This window comes from Manis javanica, chromosome 2 (genome assembly GCF_040802235.1).
Source record: "Manis javanica isolate MJ-LG chromosome 2, MJ_LKY, whole genome shotgun sequence".
In the NCBI taxonomy this organism is placed as follows: domain Eukaryota; kingdom Metazoa; phylum Chordata; class Mammalia; order Pholidota; family Manidae; genus Manis; species Manis javanica.
Genome location: NC_133157.1, coordinates 123,842,540 through 123,863,426, shown reverse-complemented (window position 1 = coordinate 123,863,426; position 20,887 = coordinate 123,842,540). Strand labels below are relative to the sequence as shown.

At 41.7% G+C, this 20,887-nt stretch overlaps 1 protein-coding gene across 2 annotated transcripts in view; it reads left to right on the top strand.

Annotated features, from left to right (window-relative positions):
• The window catches only part of PROSER2 (proline and serine rich 2), a 45,756-nt gene that overhangs the window by 11,675 nt on the left and 13,194 nt on the right, over window positions 1-20,887 (top strand). The window contains exon 2 of one of the 2 annotated variants that reach the window (XM_037001177.2): window positions 7,077-7,292. In XM_037001177.2, coding sequence (XP_036857072.2) covers window positions 7,155-7,292 — 138 coding nt within the window. In that variant the 5' untranslated portion in view covers window positions 7,077-7,154. Of the gene's footprint in view, window positions 1-7,076; window positions 7,380-20,887 lie in introns of both variants that reach the window. The other variant, XM_073229319.1, reaches the window with a different exon arrangement.

The window sequence follows — 20,887 nt, the reverse complement described above, 5'->3', positions numbered from 1 at the left end:
CAGTCCACTGCAGGCAATACCACGATAACCATCCTTGTAAATTCCTGGGAGGGAATTCCTCTGGAGTAGACAGAGCAATGGGATTTTTGGATCATAGGACACTTAGTCTCACTAATTCAGGGCTACCAGCTTGCTCTCCAGTGTGGCTGTGCTAATGTAATGCTCCCAACTGAGGTACTGAAGGCTCCTGTTTCCTCACAGTCTTACTAATGTTTGTTATTTTTTAATTATCTGATTTTTGCCAACCCAGTAGGTATAAAATAATGTCTATGGTAGGCTTAACTTGTACTTCTTTTGTTTGCTAGTACAGCTAAACATCTCTTATATACTTCTTAGTCACTTGGGTTTCCTCTCTGGAGAACTGCTTAATCATTTTCCATGTTAACTTCTTTTTACTGATGAGTTTCCTGTCTTGTTCCTGTTGATTTACAAGAGCTTTTCATGTCTTCTAGCTATCAACTCCTTTCATTAGGCATAGTAAACATCTTCTACCAGCCTGCCACTTTTCTGTTAGCATTGGTTTTTTGTAATTTTATATAATTTTTATGTAAATAGGTTCATTGAAATTTTCATCTTATGATTTGTATTTTTTAAGTCCTAATGAGCAGAAAGATCAATGAAGCAGAATGGCAAATTTAGAAATAAAATATAATACCTATAAACAGTTAGTATAAAGTAACATTGAGTATTTCAAAACAGTGGAAAAGATTAATTTTTCAATACCTGGCAGTTGAGTAATTGGGATGAATTCAATTATATATATAAAAAAAATTCTTCAAGTGAAAGTACAAATTAGGGAAAAAGTATTTTCAATTTCTATCAAACAATTTCTGGACTTTCTAGTCTGCCCCATTGGTCTGTTTGTTTACCTTGCATCTTAATTACTGTTACTTTATAATGACTCCAGAAACTTGATAAGGCCAGTCCCCCTACCTTTTTAGGAGTTTTCTGGTTGTTCATAGCTCTTTGTTCTTCATAGTACATTTTTTCTCCCTTTTTTTAACCCTAATTTAAAAGCCAACCTGTTGGATTTCTCTAAGAACAAATCTCGTGATTTTGATAGCTGCACTGTCCACTAGAACTTTTAAGATAATGGAAATTTTCCATTAATTAATCAACTAATGCTTAAAATGTGGTTAGCAAGGAATTGAATCTTTTAAGTTAATGCTAATTCATTTAAATTTAAATAACCATATGTAGCTAGAGTCTGTGGGACAGCCCATATCAAGAGCTTCAGTGCAATTCAATTTTGGGGAATAGCTATCTCTATGATATTGAATGTTACAGCCTTGAATATGGTGTCTCTTTATTAGTTAGATTTTTATTGACTTTCAGTAACACTTTATTGCTTTTTTCATAAGAATTTGCACATCTTTTGTTAAATCTAAGTAATGCAATATATACATATATGCATATATATCATACTATTTTTAAGGATATCTCTTGTAGCTATTGTTTGTGGCTAGTATATAGAAATTGATTGTTTTATATATTGATTTATAGCCAGGAACTTTGTTAAACTCTTGTTGATTTTAATAATTTATGATATTCTTGGAGTTTCCTACAAGATCATAATTATCTATGAATAATAACAATTTTGTTTGTTCTTTTTCAATCCTTATACATTTTTTTCTCTTGCCTTATATGTGAGTTAGGGCTTAAAATACAGTATTGAATAGAGGATGAGGTGGTGATAATGGGAATGGTTTTAATGTTTTGCCATGAAGTATGATGTTTGCTATAATTTTTTATGGATATCTTCTATTGGGCTTAAGTTCTCCCTTCATGATTTGTGAAGTTTATAAAAAAATTGTGCATAATATTAAATTCATCCAATGCTTTTTTTGTCATCTATTGAGATGATTTTATGATTTATCGAGTTATTCCAGTAGTTAACATAAAAGATGCTAGGAACTTGAAAACCGCTATGGCTGTAAGGCTGGACGGGGAATGACAGGAGAGATTAAAGAGAAAGAACCTGTGACATTTTCGTGACTGACTAGTCATCAGGGCAAGAGAGTGTTTCAAAAATGAAAGAGAGGTTAACAGTGGCCACAAAAAGGTGAGACAGAATAAGGACAATTCCATGCCAGTAAATTTGAAAATACAGATGAAATGGACAAATTCCTAAAAGAGTAGATCTTATTAAAGCTTATTCAGGAATAAAAAAAAAACCCACAAAAACCTAAATAGCTATATAACCTTTAAAGAAAATGAATCAGTTGGTAAAAATCTTCCAACAGCAGATCCAGAAAGTTTTGCTGGAGAGTTCTGTCAATCAAGGAACAAATAACTCCAAGCTTATACAAACTTCTACAGAGAAGAAAAGGAGAAACAAACTCATCTCATTCTGAGGCTATTAAAACTTGGATGCCAAAACGCAAAGGATGTATGAGAAAGAAAAAATGACATATCAGTTTCATGCACAAAGACAGATGTAGAAAGTCCTAAACAAAGTTATTAGTAAGCTGGGTCTAGGATACAAATAATGACCATAGTGAGTTAATCCCAAGAATGTAAGGTCGGCATAACATTAACTTTCCAATATAATGCACCCCATTCATGGATGAAAGGGGACAATCCTAAAACCTCTTGCTGTCTCCCTCCACTGCTCCCAACCAGGATTTCCAGCCCGTCTCTGTCCAGAGTTCTTTAGGAGATGACCTTGGTTGATGAATTCCCTGAATAGGTTTTAGTTCTCACTGTGCTTCACCTTTTTGGGGCCACTGCTAACCTCTCTTTCATTCTTGAAACACCCTCTTGCCCTGATGACTGGTCGCTCACTGCAACATCACAGTCCTTTCTCTTTAATCTCCCCTGTTGTTCTCCCTCTAACTTCATAGCCACAGCATTTTTAGCACCTTTTATGTGAACTGTTGAAATAACTTGTTTTTATTACCTTTTAAATATTTATTAGGGAGTAAATATGTGCAGCATTCAGAAGATATAAAGGGTCATTTCCTAAAGGACCACCTCCCAAGCCAGCTATCCGTCCGCAGATGCAGCCATTGTTCACACATCTCTTGTGTATCCTGCCAGAGAAATGCACTGCATACAGGCATACACACACCTTTCCTTGTTTATTTCCTGTGCACATGGAGGTGTACCACACGCTGTTCTTTCCCTTGCTCTTTCCACTCACAGAATGTGCTTGGAGATCGTGGAGCTGCTTTGTTCCTCTTTAAACCAGGCAGTGTACTCAGTTATCCTAATTGCTCTTAAGTTCCTCCCCTGGTTCTCTCTACCCGTCAAACTGTCTGCAGACTAATCTTTCTAAACTTCCAAGTGCTCGTGTCACAGAATAGGGATTGAGCCTTCCTTGGCTCCCACGCAGCTGTGGGCGAAGTTCACAGTTCACAGCCTCTTTCGCTCCGCCTGCTTGGCCATGTCCCTCTGTTTGCCTGTCTCTCACCCCTTTCCAGCTCATCCTGGATTGTGCTGTATCTGGATTCCATGCTTTACCCCAGCCCCTCTCCACTTCCACACTGGCCTGGGCCCTCGCACTTCTTCTCTGTGAGGATGCCCATCACAGTTCGTTCAGCCAGCAGTCCCCTTAAATCCTAAACATGTCTTAGGGGGTTGTCATCTGTCTGTGAAGTCTCTGATCCCTCCCAGGAAGTGTTGGCATGGCTTCCTCTGGGCTCCCATGTTCCCCACAATAATATCGAACATAGTTTACGTGTCCTTCTCCAACTAGAGTTGGTGCTATAGGGCAGAATTACTTGTGGGGCTTTAGAAAATCTCACATGGCTGTACTTCATCCCCATGGATGTGCCCAGTGGGTGTGGGCCTGACACGGTGCTGGATTACGAAGCAGTGCAGAGATCAAGCTCCTCCCTCGGAGAGAGGACTTCTGCTCCCCTGACTTCTCCAGTGCCTCGAATCAGCTCAGCGTGAGGCAGGAAGGTACTGACCATCAAAGGAATGTGCTCAGGCTAGGAGCAAGTGGAAGCAAGTATTGATTGATAGTGTGAAACTTTTGTTCTGAAGCTGGTAGGCAGTGGGGTAAAAGTTGATTGCTTTTAGGAGAGTGGTGTTTCAAGGTTAATCCAGCAGAAGGAGAAGGAAGACCGGAAAAGCAAGAACAGTCAGGTGGCTACTGAGGAATGCAGGCCTGTGCTAAAATGGTCCTGAACTCCAGAGGGGGCCTGGAGGGGGCCTGGAGGGGCAGTGGGCCAAAATGACACAACAAGAGGAGTCAGCAGAGTGTCTGGGAAGAAGGAAGAGTCACAGATATCTGAAAGTTTTGTATGACAAAGCCTGGGGGTGGGTCTTTGACCAGCATAATTCAGCTTTGGGGTTTGGCAAAAACAGAGCTTTCAAGCTTTCATATGAATACTAGGGAGACCTCATTTCTTGGTCTGCTCTGCAGTCTGGCCATTTAGAACCTAGATGGCATGGGTGATGGTGGAAGGAGGGCTTTATGCATATCACCCAGGTGTTCCTGGGCCTTTCTGGCTTGTTCATAATGAACAAGGTGCCACCTCCCTCTCCTGGCTCTCATGCACTCACTTCAGGGACTTCACCGGCCTGTCTACTACCGCCCCCCCAGATCCACCAGGACTATCAACTGGGACAGCTGCTGTCCCCCTGGCAGGTGCATATTCACTAAGACTGCAGAGCAGTTGTGACCTCCTTGTTCTCTTTGCCCAACTGATAATCCAGACCTTAACAGAAAAGGATGCTACTAGTAAATAATGGGAAATAAACACAAGTAGAAGAGAATAAACAGAAAATGAGCACATTTGGCTCATATTTCTGCTCCCGTGGGACCAGGCTTTTCATGACTTCTTAGTGACACTGTTCTGTTCCTTAGCAGAAGTCAGTTTCTTCATTAATGGGCTAAGTGAGTCTGATCCTAGACTCATTTTTTTATAAAGTGCAAACCCAGAAAGTAAACCCTTGATTGGACAAGGAGACCTAAGTATTTTCCTGGTAAATAATCTTCAGAGACTCACAGCTGGGATCCCTGCTGTGAAGTCTGTTTGCTCCTCGTTGTGGTACCTCCCAAGGAACCCCATATTTTTAGTTCCTGGGGAACTAGGGCTAGGAAGCCCCCAGTTCTCGATTCCCTAAGAGATCACAGAAGATTGACACCTTGAGCCTGAGAAGGATGTTGAACCAAGGTTTTCACTTTCTCCCCCACAACCTCTGCCTTCTTGAGAATTCTGGTTAACTTCCTCATTCTTTCAAAAGAATAATTTATAAAAGCCTAAATGTTTATAGTTTTACAGCAACAGAATAGCTTTTAAAATTATAGCAACATAAAAAAAAAGGTATACTCTTGAATGGTGTGGTAAATGACCACCCTCCCATCACACTGCAAGGGACCCTGTTCTTACCGCCAGACCTATAGCAAAACTCAAATACTTTCCCACGACAGGGCAGTTGCCCTGGGATCCCTCATTGTGTGAGGTGAATCAGTATTTCACATTCCCGTCTTTCTTCTCACCATAGTGTGCAGGGGGAGACGAATGCCCCGCATCCCCCTCCTTTCCTGGGAGCAGTGCAAGGAGTGAATTAAAACTGAGTCACTGGGTAGGAATCTGCAGATCAAAAGAATCTAAGGTTTAGCCTCTGTATTTCCTGTCCACCTTGCCCGAGGCCAGCTCCTCACGGTCAGAGAGATACGGCTGCACATTTGCCTTTGCCTTGCTTTGTCACCAGCCAGGTGTCATCAGCACACTTGGTGTGTCTGTGTGTGTCTCTGTGTGCTAGAGTTGTGTTAGGCATTTCATTTACAGACTGACTGCTGTGGGGAGTTTCACTGTGCAGATCTGAACTTCTGAGTTGCTTAGTATTGGCTATGTAGACAATTGAAAATCTATATATTGTTTAGGCTTTCTTTTTATAAACAAATGTTAAAACATTTTAACAGATTCGTAAGTCTTTTTTTACCATTTGGAATAATGGCAACTTACAAAAAGTATATATGCCCAGAATCTCTGGTTCCCTAACCTTGCCCTTCAATTGCCGTTTTACTTGTGCTGATTCACTGGAAAAATTAAGCGAAATGGTGTGAGGAATAGTTTCCTTTTTAATCTGTTCTGATGGCTTCAGGATTTTTCTGAGACGATTTCAACAGTAATTTTTGAAGTCTTAAATGACCCCCTAAAGGTGTTCAATACTGATTGAACTTTCTCTACAAATAATCAAGTCTCTATTAAAAATTAATATATGGAGTGTGAATTAAAGATGGCAGCCCAAGAGAGTGTATATCAACGATACCTTAAAAAAAATATATGAACAAGCTTGCACAGCACATGATTGCACACACATACCCCAGACTGTACTGTGGTCCTTTGGGCTCCCAGCCCGTCAGTATTACAGGGGCTCATTAGGCAATGGCAGTATTTTCGGTAAGAAGACGCTGAGCATCCATCTCTTCGCTTGCGGGAACATCAGGTCCTATGTAATCAGTATGCATATGTAATCAGATTATGTGATTAGTCTTCTTTGGTCTTCTAGAAAGTTTTATTAAACTCAGTTGTCTGTTATTCAGGGACTGAGCTGAATTTCCTGCTAAGAGAGTCAGGACTGCATGAAACTAAAGGGCTGAGAGGGGGCAGTTTCGATGGCTTAGTTCCTGAAAGTAGTAATTTAGCGCACCTTCGCGCTGCATGAAGAAATCAAATGTGTCCCAAACTTCTGCTCGTCATCTGTTAGCCCTTGTCACTTCACTCAGTGCTGAACTACAGTGAGGCTGGAAAAGGAATGTAATTTTGCCGTGTCTGAGGCAGAAAAGACTCCAAGTAACGAGCAGCACAGGGAAAACCCTAGTCTGAGTGTGAAAGAGCCCTCGGTGCCAAGGAAGGTGCCAGAGCATTATTTGTCAAATTTCCAGCACCAGGGTGATGTCTGGTACACCCGTCTTTCCTTAAAAACAGTTCCGGCATTTCCACAGTGGAGAAGGATATAAAGGAGAAATGGAAGTGAGAGTCACAGACAGGCCGACCTAGGGGTGCTTGCTATTCTCGCCCCGGTGGTGGTGGCTGCGGATGAGTCTGACCGAGCCTTGCGTCTGGGGACTGTCTAGGCTCACTCGCCCTGTCCCTGTGTGCTTGCCCGCTCCGCAGGTGATCTTCTGCTCCGGGATGGGGTGCCGGCCCCATCCCAGCTTCCCGTGATCAAGCCTGCGGGCTATTTCAGTGGGGATGCCTGCGCAGCAGCAGAACTCATACTCTTCCGAGATGGCCTCTGACCTGTCGCCGGACTGCGGGCTCAGTGACCTGGGCAGAGGGGACAGTCTGGAGAGAAGCAGCAGCGGCTCCCGCTCCAGGAGCTTCACCCTGGTGAGTGACGGTTGTCTTTCCTGCTTGGACGCTCACGCCGCGCTTGGCCGACTTTGACCCCACTCCCTCCCTTCTGAGGAAGATCTTGTAAGTCCTTTTGCTGTTTGGAAATACTTGATTTGTGAAGTGGCATTTTATTTTTAGTCATCTTAAAGTCTGCACAAATACAGAGAGCATTACCCACAACAGGAAAGTGGATCTCTCGCTGTGCCAGTAAGGGGACTGCAGAGACCCCCTAGGACCCTGCCCTAGGCAGCAACTGGGAAGGGCCCTGCAGCCCTGCAGTTCAAAGACTGACATAGAGAAACACCATACAGTGTAGAAACAAATTCACTTTAAAACGATGGTCACTCCTTTGCAAATATAGGTGCTTTGGGGGCCTTTTGCTCAGAATCCACACCCTGACATAGGATCCACAAGCTCTGGGAATTTGTACAAAATTAGTCTTTAGTCTTAGAAAAGTTAAGAAATGACCTTTCTGCATGCCCATCCCTCAGGGTATTCATCTTTCAGGAGAGAGACTCTCATGTTCATAGCAAGAAGGCAGGGAAAGTGACCTTGGGCCTTACTAGTAACAGCCTATTATTGTTCATCACATTGCTTCTAACAGTGGCAGCACCAATTTCCTTCAGATACACTGAACCTTAAAATTAAACCCCAATATGCTGAATATAAGCAAGATATATATGGCATAGAGGGCAGTTAGTAGTAATGACAGAATTTTATAGACTCCCACTTGCATATGTTTTTGGTAAACTATCATGGTAATATATAATAAATATTTGATTGATTTGCAAGATATATATGCATAAAGGGCAATTAGTAGTAATGAAAGAATTTTATAGACTCCCACTTGCATATGTTTTTGGTAAACTATCATGGTAATATGTAATAAATATTTGATTTGCCAAAAGAAAAGTATACTACAGATTATCCTCTGAATATCTGAAAACCTACAAATCCTTAAGACTGGAGAATTTGGGATTCTTTTTAAAATTTAAATATATCTGAAGAGAATATGTAGAAAGATAGATTAATATGCCAGTTAATTAGTGGAGTATATTCTCCTAAACACAATGAGGAAGCAGTCCTGTGCTGATACAGAAGGTATTTCTAAAACAGCTTAGGTATGACTGTGATGTGGTGAGGGAGGGATACTGAGTGTCCGTCAGATGGCTGGGGTATGTAAGAAGACAGGTGTGGTGCACTAGGAGTTGGCCTATTTGAATTATTTTCTTGGCCTCCACATTTGTTTTCTTGTTGAACTTGAGGCAGATCTCTTAACATCCTTTGTACTATGGCCTCCCTGGATAAGAACTGAAATAATGACTGCTCTCCACCTCCTCCTGGGAGGGACTGTGATCCCAAGTATGTCAAATGCTTTGCCTTTGGGAAGGAAATTTGCTGCTTTTGTGTCTCCATTCTAGTCCCTAGTCTATGAAGGGTCCATTCTTCACAGTAATAACCAGTTAATGCCTGCTTTCACCACATCTTCTGTGTGTCCCCAACTCCTAAGCAGCACAGACAAATAGGACCTGACTGATCTCTATGAACGCATCCCATGAAGACTGTGCTACACTGCCTCTCGTCCCTTGTGTGTGGAATTTGTACATTTGCTCACATACCCTAGTCCAGTTCCAGGAGTTAAGGGCACAGCAGTGGAGTGTTCCTTCCAGGGACTATGGTCCATTATGGCGCAATAGGCTGTGGCAGCTTCACTTCCTAGGTGGCAGGTTCTGAGAGGAGGTCAGGAGGCTAGAGTGCAGGCAGCTGTTTAGGAGCTGGATGCACCTCTGGAAGGAAGGGTGCAGGGCTGGGCACAGAGAAGAAGAGTGTGATCAGATGCAGCAAAGGCCTTGGCCGCTCCTCAGGAAGCTCGGGGTCTGGCATGGCCCCACAGCTGTCTCATGGTCAGTGAAGCATGGAGCCTTTGCTCAGTGACCAGCCAAGCTTGGAGAGTATGTCGATCTACAGAGGAGACTGTATCTCCAGACACCAAGGTTCTTGTTCCAAAGGAGATCTCTTAGTTTCAGCTGCAAACTCACAAAGTCATTATGAAACCTACCATGAACATATTTGTAATATATTAGAAATATCATTAGGGTCAAAGACAGCAAAGACTATAAATCTCTTACATTTATAAATATCAGGAAGTGAAGGTGAATGAGAACAGCATTATATACTCTTAGCTGTCTGTGGGGAAGGCTTTTTGGAGCCTGCATAGGATTTACAATGGGGCTGGTATCAAAAGGTCATTCCCCAAGATACTTATAACTTCTCTTAAATTAAAAAAAAAATCCATATGCATTTTTAAAGTTGCTTTCTTCTTTGCTAACCAATAACTATGCTGAGAATGAGCTCAGGATAGTAATAAATACAGGGTATTGGAGACAAGCCCGAATTCAGATTCAAATGTGCCTCCCTTTGTAGCCTGGGAAAAGTTATATAATCACTTTATTTTTTTTAATTTTGGTATCATTAATGTACAATTACATTAGCAACATTATGGTTACTAGATTCCCTCCATTATCAAGTCCCTACCACATACCCCATTAGAGTCACTGTCCATCAGCGTAGTAAGATGCTATAGAATCACTACTTGTCTTCTCTGTGTTGTACAGCCCTCCCGTGACCACCCCCCAACATTATTACTGCTAATAGTAATGCCCCCCCTTTTTTTCCCCTTATCCCTCCCTTCCGACCCATCCTCCCCAGTCCCTTTCCCTTTGGTACCTGTTAGTCCATTCTTGGGTTCTGTGATTCTGCTGCTGTTTTGTTCCTTCAGTTTTTCCTTTGTTCTTATACTCCACAGATGAGTGAAATCATTTGGTACTTGTCTCTCTCCACCTGGCTTATTTCACTGAGCATAATACCCTGTAGCTCCGTCCACGTTGTTGCAAATGGTAGGATTTGTTTTCTTCTTATGGCTGAATAATATTCCATTGTGTATATGTACCACATCTTCTTTATCCATTCATCTACTGATGGACATTTAGATTTACTTCCAGGTCTTGGCTATTGTAAACAGTGCTGTGATAAACATAGGGGTGCATATGCCTTTTTCAAACTGGGCTCCTGCATTCTTAGGGTAAATTTCTAGGAGTGGAATTCCTGGGTCAAATGGTATTTCTATTTTGAGTTTTTTGAGGAACCTCCTTACTGATTTCGACAATGGTTGAACTAGTTTACAGTCCCACCAGCAGTGTAAGAGGATTCCCCTTTCTCCACATCCTTGCCAACATTTGTTGTTGTTTGTCTTCTGAATGTTGGCCATCCTAACTGGTGTGAGGTGATATCTCATTGTGGTTTTAATTTGCATTTCTCTGATGATTAGCGATGTGGAGCATCTTTTCATGTGCCTGTTGGCCATCTGAATTTCTTCTTCGGAGAAGTGTCCGTTCAGATGCTCTGCCCATTTTTTAATTGGATTATTTGCTTTTAGTTTGTTGAGGCATGTGAGCTCTTTATATATTTTGGATGTCAACCCTTTATCGGATCTGTCATTTATGAATATATTCTCCCATACTGTAGGATGCCTTTTTGTTCTATTGATGGTATCCTTTGCTGTACAGAAGCTTTTCAGCTTGATATAGTCCTACTTGTTCATTTTTGCTTCTGTTTCCCTTGCCCGGGGAGATATGTTCATGAAGAAGTTGCTCATGTTTATGTCCAAGAGATTTTTGCCTAAGCTTTTTCTAAGAGTTTTATGGTTTCATGACTTAACATTCAGATCTTTGATCCATTTTGAGTTTACTTTTGTGTATGGAGTTGACAGTAATTCAGTTTCATTCTCTTACATGTAGCTGTCCAGTTTTGCCAACACCAACTGTTGAAGAGGCTGTCATTTCCCCATTGTATATCCATGCCTCCTTTATCTTATATTAATTGACCATATATGTTTGGGTTAATATCTGGACTCTATTCTGTTCCACTGGTCTGTGGCTCTGTTCTTGTGCTAGTACCAAATTGTCTTGATTACTGTGGCTTTGTAGTAGAGCTTGAAGTTGGGAAGTGAGATCTCCCCCCTGCTTATTCTTCATTCTCAGGAATGCTTTGGCTATTCAGGGTCTTTTGTGGTTCCATGAGAATTTTAGAACTATTTGTTCCAGTTTGTTGAAGAATGCTGTTGGTACCAGTTCGTTGGTACTTTGATAGGGTTTGCATTGAATCTGTAAATTGCTTTAGGCAGGATGGCCATTTTGACAATATTAATTCTTCCTAGCCAAGAGCATGGGATAAGTTTTCATTTGTTAGTGTCCTCTTTAATTTCTCTTAAGAGTGTCTTGTAGTTTTCAGGGTATAGGTCTTACACTACTTTGGTGAGGTTTATTTCTAGGTATTTTATTCTTTTTGATGCAATTGTGAATGGAATAGTTTTCCTGATTTCTCTCTCTGCTAGTACATCATTAGTGTATAGGAACACAACAGATTTCTGTGTATTAATTTTGTATCCTGCAACTTTGCTGAATTCATACATTAGTTCTATGGGTCAAAGAATCAGTTTTGGACTGGATTCTTTAGTGTTTTTTATGTACAATATCATGTCATCTGCAAATAGTGACAGTTTGACTTCTTCCTTACTAATCTGGATGCCTTTTATTTCTTTGTTTTGTCTGATTTCTGTGGCTAGGACCTCCAGTACTATGTTGAATAAAGCATGGAGAGTGGGTATCCCTGTCTTGTTCCCGATCTTAGGTGAAAAGCTTTCAACTTCTCGCTGTTAAGTATGATGTTGGCTGTGGGTTTGTCATATATGGCCTTTATTATGTTGAGGTACTTGCCCTCTATACCCATTTTGTTGAGAGTTTTTACCATGAATGGGTGTTGAATTTTGTTGAATGCTTTTTCAGCATCTATGGAAAGGATCATGTGGTTTTTATCCTTCTTTTTGTGTATGTGGTGGATGATGTTGATGGATTTTTGAATGTTGTAACATCCTTGCATTCCTGAGATGAATCCCACTTGATCATGGTGTATGATCCTCTTGGTGTATTTTTTATTTTGGTTTGCTAATATTTTGTTGAGTTTTTTTGCATCTATGTTCATCAGGGATATTTGTCTGTAATTTCCTTTTTTTGTGGTGTCTTTGCCTGGTTTTGGTATTAGAGTGATGCTGTCTTCATAGAATGAGTTTGGAAGTATTTCCTCCTCTTCTTGGAAAGCTTTAAAGAGAACGGGTACTATGTCTTTTCTAAATATCTGATAAAATTTAGCAGTGAATCCATCTCGCCCTGGACTTTTGTTCTTGGATAGTTTTTTTGATTACTGATTCAATTTTGTTGCTGGTAATTGATCTGTTTAGATTTTCTGTTTCTTCCTTGGTCAGTCTTGGAAGGTTGTATTTTTCTAGAAAGTTGTCGATTTCTTTTAGGTTATCCAGTTTTTCAGTATATAGATTTTCATAGTATTCTCTAATAATTCTTTATATTTCTGTGGTGTCCATTATGATTTTTTCCTTTCTTATTTCTGATTCTGTTTATGTGTTTAGATTCTCTTTTTCTCTTAATAAGTCTGGCTAGGGGTTTATATTTTAGTTTATTTTCTCAAAGAAGCAGCTCTTGGTTTCATTGATTTTTTTTCTATTGTTTTATTCTTCTCAATTTTATTTATTTCTTCTCTGATCTTTATTATGTTCCTCCTTCTGCTGACTTTGGGTCTCATTTGTTCTTCTTTTTCCAGTTTCAATAATTATGACTTTAGGCTATTCATTTGAGATGGTTCTTCCTTCTTTAAATAGGCCTGGATTGCTATCTACTTTCTTTTTAGGACTGCCTTTGCTGTGTACCACAGAAGTTGGGGCGTTTTGCTGTTGTTTTCATTTGTCTCCATATATTGCTTGATCTCTGTTTTAATTTGGTCATTGATCCATTGATTATTTAGGAGCATGTTGTTAAGCCTCCCTGTGTTTGGGAGCCTTTTTGCTTTCTTTGTACAATTTATTTCTAGTTTTATACCTTTGTGGTCTGAGAAGTTGGTTGGTAGAATTTCAGTCTTTTTCAATTTACTGAGGCTCTTTTTGTGACTTAGTATGTGGTCTATTCTGGAAAATGTTCCAAGTGCACTTGAGAAGAATGTGTATCCTGCTGCTTTTGGGTATAGTGTTCTGTAGATGTCTATTAGGTCCATCTGTTCTAGTGTGTTGTTCAGTGCCTCTGTGTCCTTACTTATTTTCTGTCTGGTTGATCTGTCCTTTAGAGTGAGTGGTGTATTGAAGTCTCCAAGAACAAATGCATTGCATTCAGTTTCCTCCTTTAATTCTGCTGGTGTTTGCTTCACATATGTCTGTGCTCCTGTGTTGGGTGCACAGATATTTATAATAGTTATGTCCTATTGTTGGACTGACCCCTTTATCATTATGTAATGTCCTTCTTTATCTCTTGTTACTTTTCTTGTTTTGAAGTCTATTTTGTCTGATACAAGTACTGCAACACCTTTTTTCTCCGTATTGTTTGCATGAAATATCTTTTTCCATCCATTCACTTTTAGTCTTTGAGTTGAGGCTGTTGTAAGCAGCATATAGATGGGTCTTGCTTTTTAATCCATTCTATTCCTCTGTGTCTTTTGAATTGTCCATTCAGTCCATCTACATTTAAGGTGATTATCGATAGTGATGTACTTATTGCCTTTGCAGGCTTTAGATTCGTGGTCACCAAAGGTTCAAGGATAGCTTCTTTACTGTCTGTCCAACTTTAACTCACTTATTATGGTATTATAAACACAGTCTGATGATTATTTATTTCTCTCCCTTCTTTTTCTTCCTCCTCCACCCTTTATATGTTAAGTGCTTTGTTCTGTACTCTTTTGTGTTTCCCTTGACTGCTTTTGTGGATAGCTGATTTTATTTTTTGCCTTTTGTTAGTATTTGGTTTGTCTGCTTTCTTTGGTGTGATTTTATTTTCTCTGGTGACATCTATTTAGACTTAGGGGTGCTTCCATCTTGAGCTGTACCTTTAAAATACCCTGTAGAGATATTTTATCTGGGAATTGTTTAATCCCTCCTTCAAATTTAAATGATAATCTTGCTGAATACAGTATTCTTGGTTCAAGGCCCTTCTCTTTCATTGTATTAAAGATATCTTGCCATTCTATTCTGTCCTGTAAGGTTTCTGCTGAGAAGTCTGATGATAGCTTGATGGGTTTTCCTTTGTAGGTGATCTTTTTTCTCTCTCTGGCTGCTTTTAATACCCCGTCCTTGTCTTTGATCTTTGCCATTTTAGTTATTATATGTTTTGGTGTTGTCCTCCTTGGGTCCCTTGGGTTGGCAGATCTGTGGGCTTCTATGGTCTGAGAGACTATTTCCTTTCCCAGATTGGGAAGATTTCAGCAATTATTTCTTCAAAGAGACTTTCTATCCCTTTTTCTCTCTTCTTCTTCTTCTTCTGGTACCTCTATTATGCGAATATTCTGTTTGGATTGGCCACACAGTTTGGATTAGCTGCACACAGGGAGCAGTCTCCTGGTTAATCCCCTGAGCTGCTGTGTGTGGGGGTGGTCCTTAGGATAGCCTAGGGCACTGGCAGGGGTCACAGATGAGTGGCATGTGTTCTCCTGCGAGAATGGTGCCCCTTTGTGCCTTCTGTTCTTTCCACTGGCTTCCTCTGCCTGTGCCAGGCAGCTGTGCACAGGGGGCAGCCTCTGGGTCTGGCCCGGTTTGCTGCATGCTGGGAGAAGACTGTGTGGTTGCTGTAGGTGGGGCTGCTCCCTGACTGGTCTACAGCAATGATGGGTCAGCCAGATTGTTTCCAGTGCTGGTGGGCGGCAATGACCAGCAGGCTGCTTATTGTGTTGACAGGCTTCAGAGCTGCGTTGTCACCCAGGGGCTTAGGGCTCCTGAAATTCTTTAAGATTCCTAGCCTGCTGGGCTGAGTGTGCCGGGACGATTTTGTCCACCTGTTAAACCCTTGTCCCTTTAAGACTTTTAAAGCACCCATTTTTCTTTTGTCCCAGAGGAGGTGGCTGTAGGGACCCACCTACAGTCTCCATCTCAGATTTTACTTTTCCATTTCTCTATTATCCAGTACACCATGCAATGTGTGTCTGTGCTCTGCTCCCGGTGCATATTACTAGGGCTGGTTATTTAGCAGTCCTGTGCTCCCACCCCCTCCCCACTCTGGTTCTTTTCCTCCCACCAGTGAGCTGGGGTGGGGGAAGTGCTTGGGTCCTGCTGGGTCACGGCTTTATTTCATACCCTTTTCATGAGGTGCTGAGTTCTCGCAGATGTAGATGTAGCCTGGCTGTTGTACTGTATCTTCTGGTCTCTCTTTTAGGAATAGTTGTATTTGCTGTATTTTCAAAATTTATATGGTTTTGGGAGGAGATTTCCACCGCCCTACTCACGCCACCATCTTGAGAAATCCCTATAATCACTTTCTTCATTAGTTATTTTCTTCACTGGTTAAAAATAATGGGGTGAATGAGATAATAATTCTTTTTAAAGGGTCAAATGCCTAGCATCTAGCCTGTGCTTACTGGTACCAGCTTCTCTTTCCTGGTTCCCTGTCAGCTTCCAAGTGGAGCCTGATTCCGCATTGCCTGCACCATCATCTTGTCTACTCACACTTTTCCCTTTTTCTCTTATCAGCAGTCTTCTAAATTTTGTTCTTTTGCCACTAAAGATGAGATAGTAAAAGGAAAACACCCTTTCCACCCCTATCTCACACATTTCTTAATTCTGCCAGTCTTACTGTGGGACATCCCTTTTGGTTTAAATGAGAGCGTGCCTTTCCTCTCCAGTTCTTTTCTACCCAGTGGGATCATGGAGTAATACCATGGCCTGTGTAATCTGTGCGTCCCCCACAGGCCCATCATTGTATGTAAGAGTGGGCCATTGTGGATGTGACAGCCACAAAACATACGAATTAACGAAACACAGAATCAAATTATCTTCTTATGATGTGTGTTTGATTTCATGATTCTGCCACACAGCCCAGTTGCCTACCCATTTCTTACCACCTGATGGAGGACATTCCAATCTTGTTCTAGTACCTTCTACCTAGACCTGTGACTATTGGCAAGCATTTTCCTGTATGTGAAATCATTGAGCCACTGTTAGTTGTCATTTGTCATTATTTCACAGTTGTGTATTTTCCTGGTACACTGAGAAAATGTGGCATTTAATTTTAAGTGGCAGGTTTCTAAACAATGTGTATAATACTTGACTTTTACAAAGCCTTCTATATTAGCAGCTAAGATTTTTTAACTAGTGAACTTTCTACACCATCACAAAACTTGTGAATTTTTAAAAAAATTGTAAACCTCCTACTTTACTTTTGAGGAGTCTAAATTTGGAGAGGAGCTCCATGTTTTTATTATGTCATCAGATGTTTTTATGACTCATCTCTTTAGAATGAGAGTCATCCACAGTAGTTTCTCTACTTGCTGTCCTTTAATCCCTGGTCTGATAAAGGATTAGCCAGTAACTGTTATTAGGCCTTCAAATTGTATGGTACTAAATGCACCTTTAGGAAGGCCCTTTAAAAAAAAGATAATCTACTTCTGATTTACCGAAGTATTTCTTTTAAGCAAAGGTTATTTTAAAAAGAAAATAAAACATTCATGCATGAGGTTAAATGAGACTATCCTAACATTTTTTAACACTATTTGAAGTGTTACCTGGATATAAGAGATCTTTGCTATTTAGAAACTTTTCTTCTAAGTACATTATTATTATAGAGGCTGGTTGGGTTTATATCTGTATTTTGTTTTTCTTGTTAGAAATTCTTCCTCTGAACACTTTCTAATGAAATGTATCACTGTAATGAGGTCAGATTGCCCAAATCCTGGAATACTTGACCAAGAGAATACCTTCTGAATGTCTTTTTTCCTCTGAAGTTTAAGGACAGTTTAATACAAGGCAGCATGACCTTACAAAGTTGCTAGTATAGTTCTGGAACTTAACTACCTTGAGAGGTGATGCAGATTCAAAATAAACATTTCAGGAAGGATTTAGAGCCTTTCCTACATGATAGCTCTTTAAGGTGACATAGAAGCTATGTGTGTAAGGTTACCCCTGTCCGTAAGCTCTGAAGGCTAGTCTCTCCCACACACTCACACCTCCTGGAACACCCTGAGTGCCTCTGCCAGGGCAGATGCTGCCACATGCAGTGTTCTTAGGTCCTCATTCTGAATGTGGCCCTGAAGTCTGTTCTGCCCTGAAGGCATCCTGGAACTTTCTCTGGAAAAGAGCATGATTCCCTGATTGGAAAGAGTGGGAAGCTCTTAGTACTCAAGAGTTCTTGAGGAATTTAGTCATATAAGTGCTTCCTTGAGGGTGAATTGGAAACATCCTGAATCCTCAAGTATAATTTTTACTCATTTTTATCTCTAATTTAGGCAAAAACAGATATCCAAATTCATTACTGAGTTTTGGAGATTTAACATACAATGAACTGTCTTGAACCCTTCCTGTGCCCTAAGCTAACATATGTCACGGACCTGAAGTCACACAATGTCTATGATCAGACAGCAGTCACCAACTCATGCTTGCCCCCTCCTTCCCCAAAGCCTCTGGTGTCTCTGGCCGCACCCTTTAGTCATGGGATAAGACTTGGTAAAGCCAGCGCACAGAATGCTGTCTCCCTGGTCGGCTGGAGCAGTGTGTGAGGAGTGTCCTGGAGATCTGACACACTCGCTGCTCCATCATTTCCAGGGGAGGAAAAGAATCGGAGGGTGGAAAGGAAAAGCAGGCTGATCTGCAGTGACCTGTCCTCTTTTCTGTCTGGCTCCTTACGCTCATCAAACTAAACACTTACTGGTCATGATGGCCATTTTAAGACAAACCTTTTATAAGAGCTCAACTTAATAAGCATTTAGTAATGTCTACTACCTACAAAAACTGATAGATGGTGGAGTAAGTGCAGTTCTCATCTTTTTAGGAACTCAACAGTTTAGTGGCAGGACAGCCACATGAAGCCCTAGGACAGAAGGACCCAAGCCTCTGAGGGGTCTGGGAGCCATATGGTGCCAAGCCGTCGGGACAGTTCCGGCTCAGTCATGAGCTCATTATGCTCCCACCAGTTTAAAGAAGTGGAAGGCAGCCAGGAGCCTAACTGTAATCCTTCGAAGCCATTATTCTTCAGATCTGTAATCAAAACTGTACACATATCTCATCTCTCACCAGTTTGTTTCTGTCTCTGTCTGGCCAGAAGTACAGGTTTCAGTTAGCCATTGTGACAAATTACAACAGGGACGAGTTAGAAATAACCATAATTAAACCCTTCTACCGAAACTGTGGGAAATGCATGTACACTTAGGGTTTCTCATGGGCTTGCTAGAGAAGGACAGCTCTTAAAGCTCTGGAAGGAACTGCAGAAGTGGCTGGTCCTTACTTACTTCTCTCTGCCCCTCTTCTGTTTCAGCTGCAGGGGCTTCTCTCAGCAACTTAGATTATTAAATCAATAAACCCTTGTTCAGTTGTCAATGAGATCATTTTGGAGTCTGTAAAAAGAAAACGTGAGCATCAAATCACACTCTCCCAAACAAATACCCTAGGCTGCCTACTGAGGAGACTGGTGACTCAGGGATCTTGGTTCATCTCAAGAAGTATTTTTAGCCCTCATAATCTTTTCTTTGATTTCTGTTCTAGAACAGACATGAGTTCTGCTGGTTCTGTTTTAATCACTCTCAAGGAGTTGCCACAATTCTCTTAGTCTGCAGCTAAATCAAATTTCTTTGTTCAAAAGAACAAACTAAACAAAAAAGCCTAAAAACTTAATTAATTCAGTAGTTTTTTAGGTAGGGGTATTTCAGTTTGAATAGTCTAAGCCTTCTCAACTCTTTTGTTCAACAAAAGGTTTTTTTCCCACTATTTCCACCAAGTGAAACTCCGGTCCCAAATCTGAACGCCCACAGGTACCTCTAGGATGGTTGACTGCTGTAACTCTTGGTACCATTCATTATAGAAGTCTGTCACCCAGCTTATCTAGATGTTCTTGTCAGAGCTCTTGTGGAACTACATGGACATTTTTTCTGTTACTTTTGTGCAGGAGTGGATGGATACCAGCCAGACCAGTCCTCTGTCCCCCTCATGAGAGGCGTACACAGTGTGCATTGCAGTTACTTTACTACACTTCGCATGTTGGATTTCCTGTCCAAATATAGTAGAAGTTACTTCTTTACAATCATAATACATATATGAAGATAGAAATGTATATACTCTAATGGGTTTCCCTTGGAGGCTTGTGGACATGACCTGAAATGAGCACAGCGGGGTGCAGGATAGGATGGGTGAGCTACGGTTATCTAGATAGTTCTTTCAGCATCAGGTGAATTGTAGTCTTAACAAGCTCCCTTTACTCCACAGCTCACATTGGTACATTCAAAACACGATTTATAGAAAGGGGATTTTTTTTTAAGTCTGCTGTCAGCCCACTACCTTCCAAATACTAGAGACAGACATGTGTTCTTTGCCTCATTCCCTTGCAGGAAAGCTGCTCGTTTTGTTTATCCTCCTTCCCTGTCTACTTAGCTCTTTAGGAGCTAAGTTAGCAGATGCCACTTCCAAAAGCACCACAGGTCAAGCAGGGTCCCACTGCCCCCAGCTGCAGCCTGCTTCCCTTGTGGGCCACCAGGCCACTGCCTCATGAAGACAGCACTGTGATGAGAGCACATCACATGCCACACAGTGCACCTATTTGAAGTATACCACACAATGGTCGTTAGTAAATTCACGGGGTTGTGCAACCATCCCCACTGTCATGGCTGGAACATTTTCAGGCCCTGAAAGAAACCCGGTGCCCCTTAGCAGTCACTCCCCAGCTCCCTCCAGTGTCCTTCAGCCTGGGGCTCCGCTCGCCTCCCTCCTGGCTCTGTATCTGCCTGTTCTCCCTGCCTTGCTCTTCATGCTCTGCCTCCTCCCACGGCCCACGGTCTCCTCTCTAACATCCCTGTCTGAGAGAGGCAGCTGCACATCCCCTGGGAACAGGAGAAATAGATCTCTGACAGGGGCCGCTCATCACGCCCTGAATGCCCTGCCCCACTGCCTTGCCATCTGTTCCTCTGTGTCTGTGTTGTTTCCTCGCTGTGAGCAGAGTCCAGGCTCATGGTGAGGGCAGCTTCTTGTGTGGAGAATTAGGTAACAGACTGAGCCCACAGCTTTTCTGAACCTGCCCCTTCAGCCAGGGCTCCCAGCCAGCCCGATCACAGTGAAGGCCCCGGGGGATACATGCCAGTTCCCAGCCCATACTCCAGCCTCTGGCCCAGGACAGAGACCTCAGATAGGGTGAGTGTTCCAGGACCAGGGACTCTGCCCACTGACCGGCCTGTTGAAAACTGATTTGTGTGCCATACAAGAACCCTGAAGGAGAACTGGGAGCTCGCGCAGCTCCAGGGTAGGGAGCATGAAACCTGTGCCCGAGGCCTGATTGGAAGGGGGATTAAGTAGAATGAAACCAAAGGCAAGTATAGATCCAGTTCTGGTCTCGGGCCCTCTACAAAACAGAACCTTGGGAAGTCATTTCATTGCCCCTGAATGCAGCTCTCATGTCCAGGGAGGGAGCTGGACTGACTGACCCATGTTTTCAGCTGTGAAACCTACAATATGTCACGAAACATGAAGCAGTTGTGGAGGAGCTTCCCTGTCTGAGTCTATTTTCCGA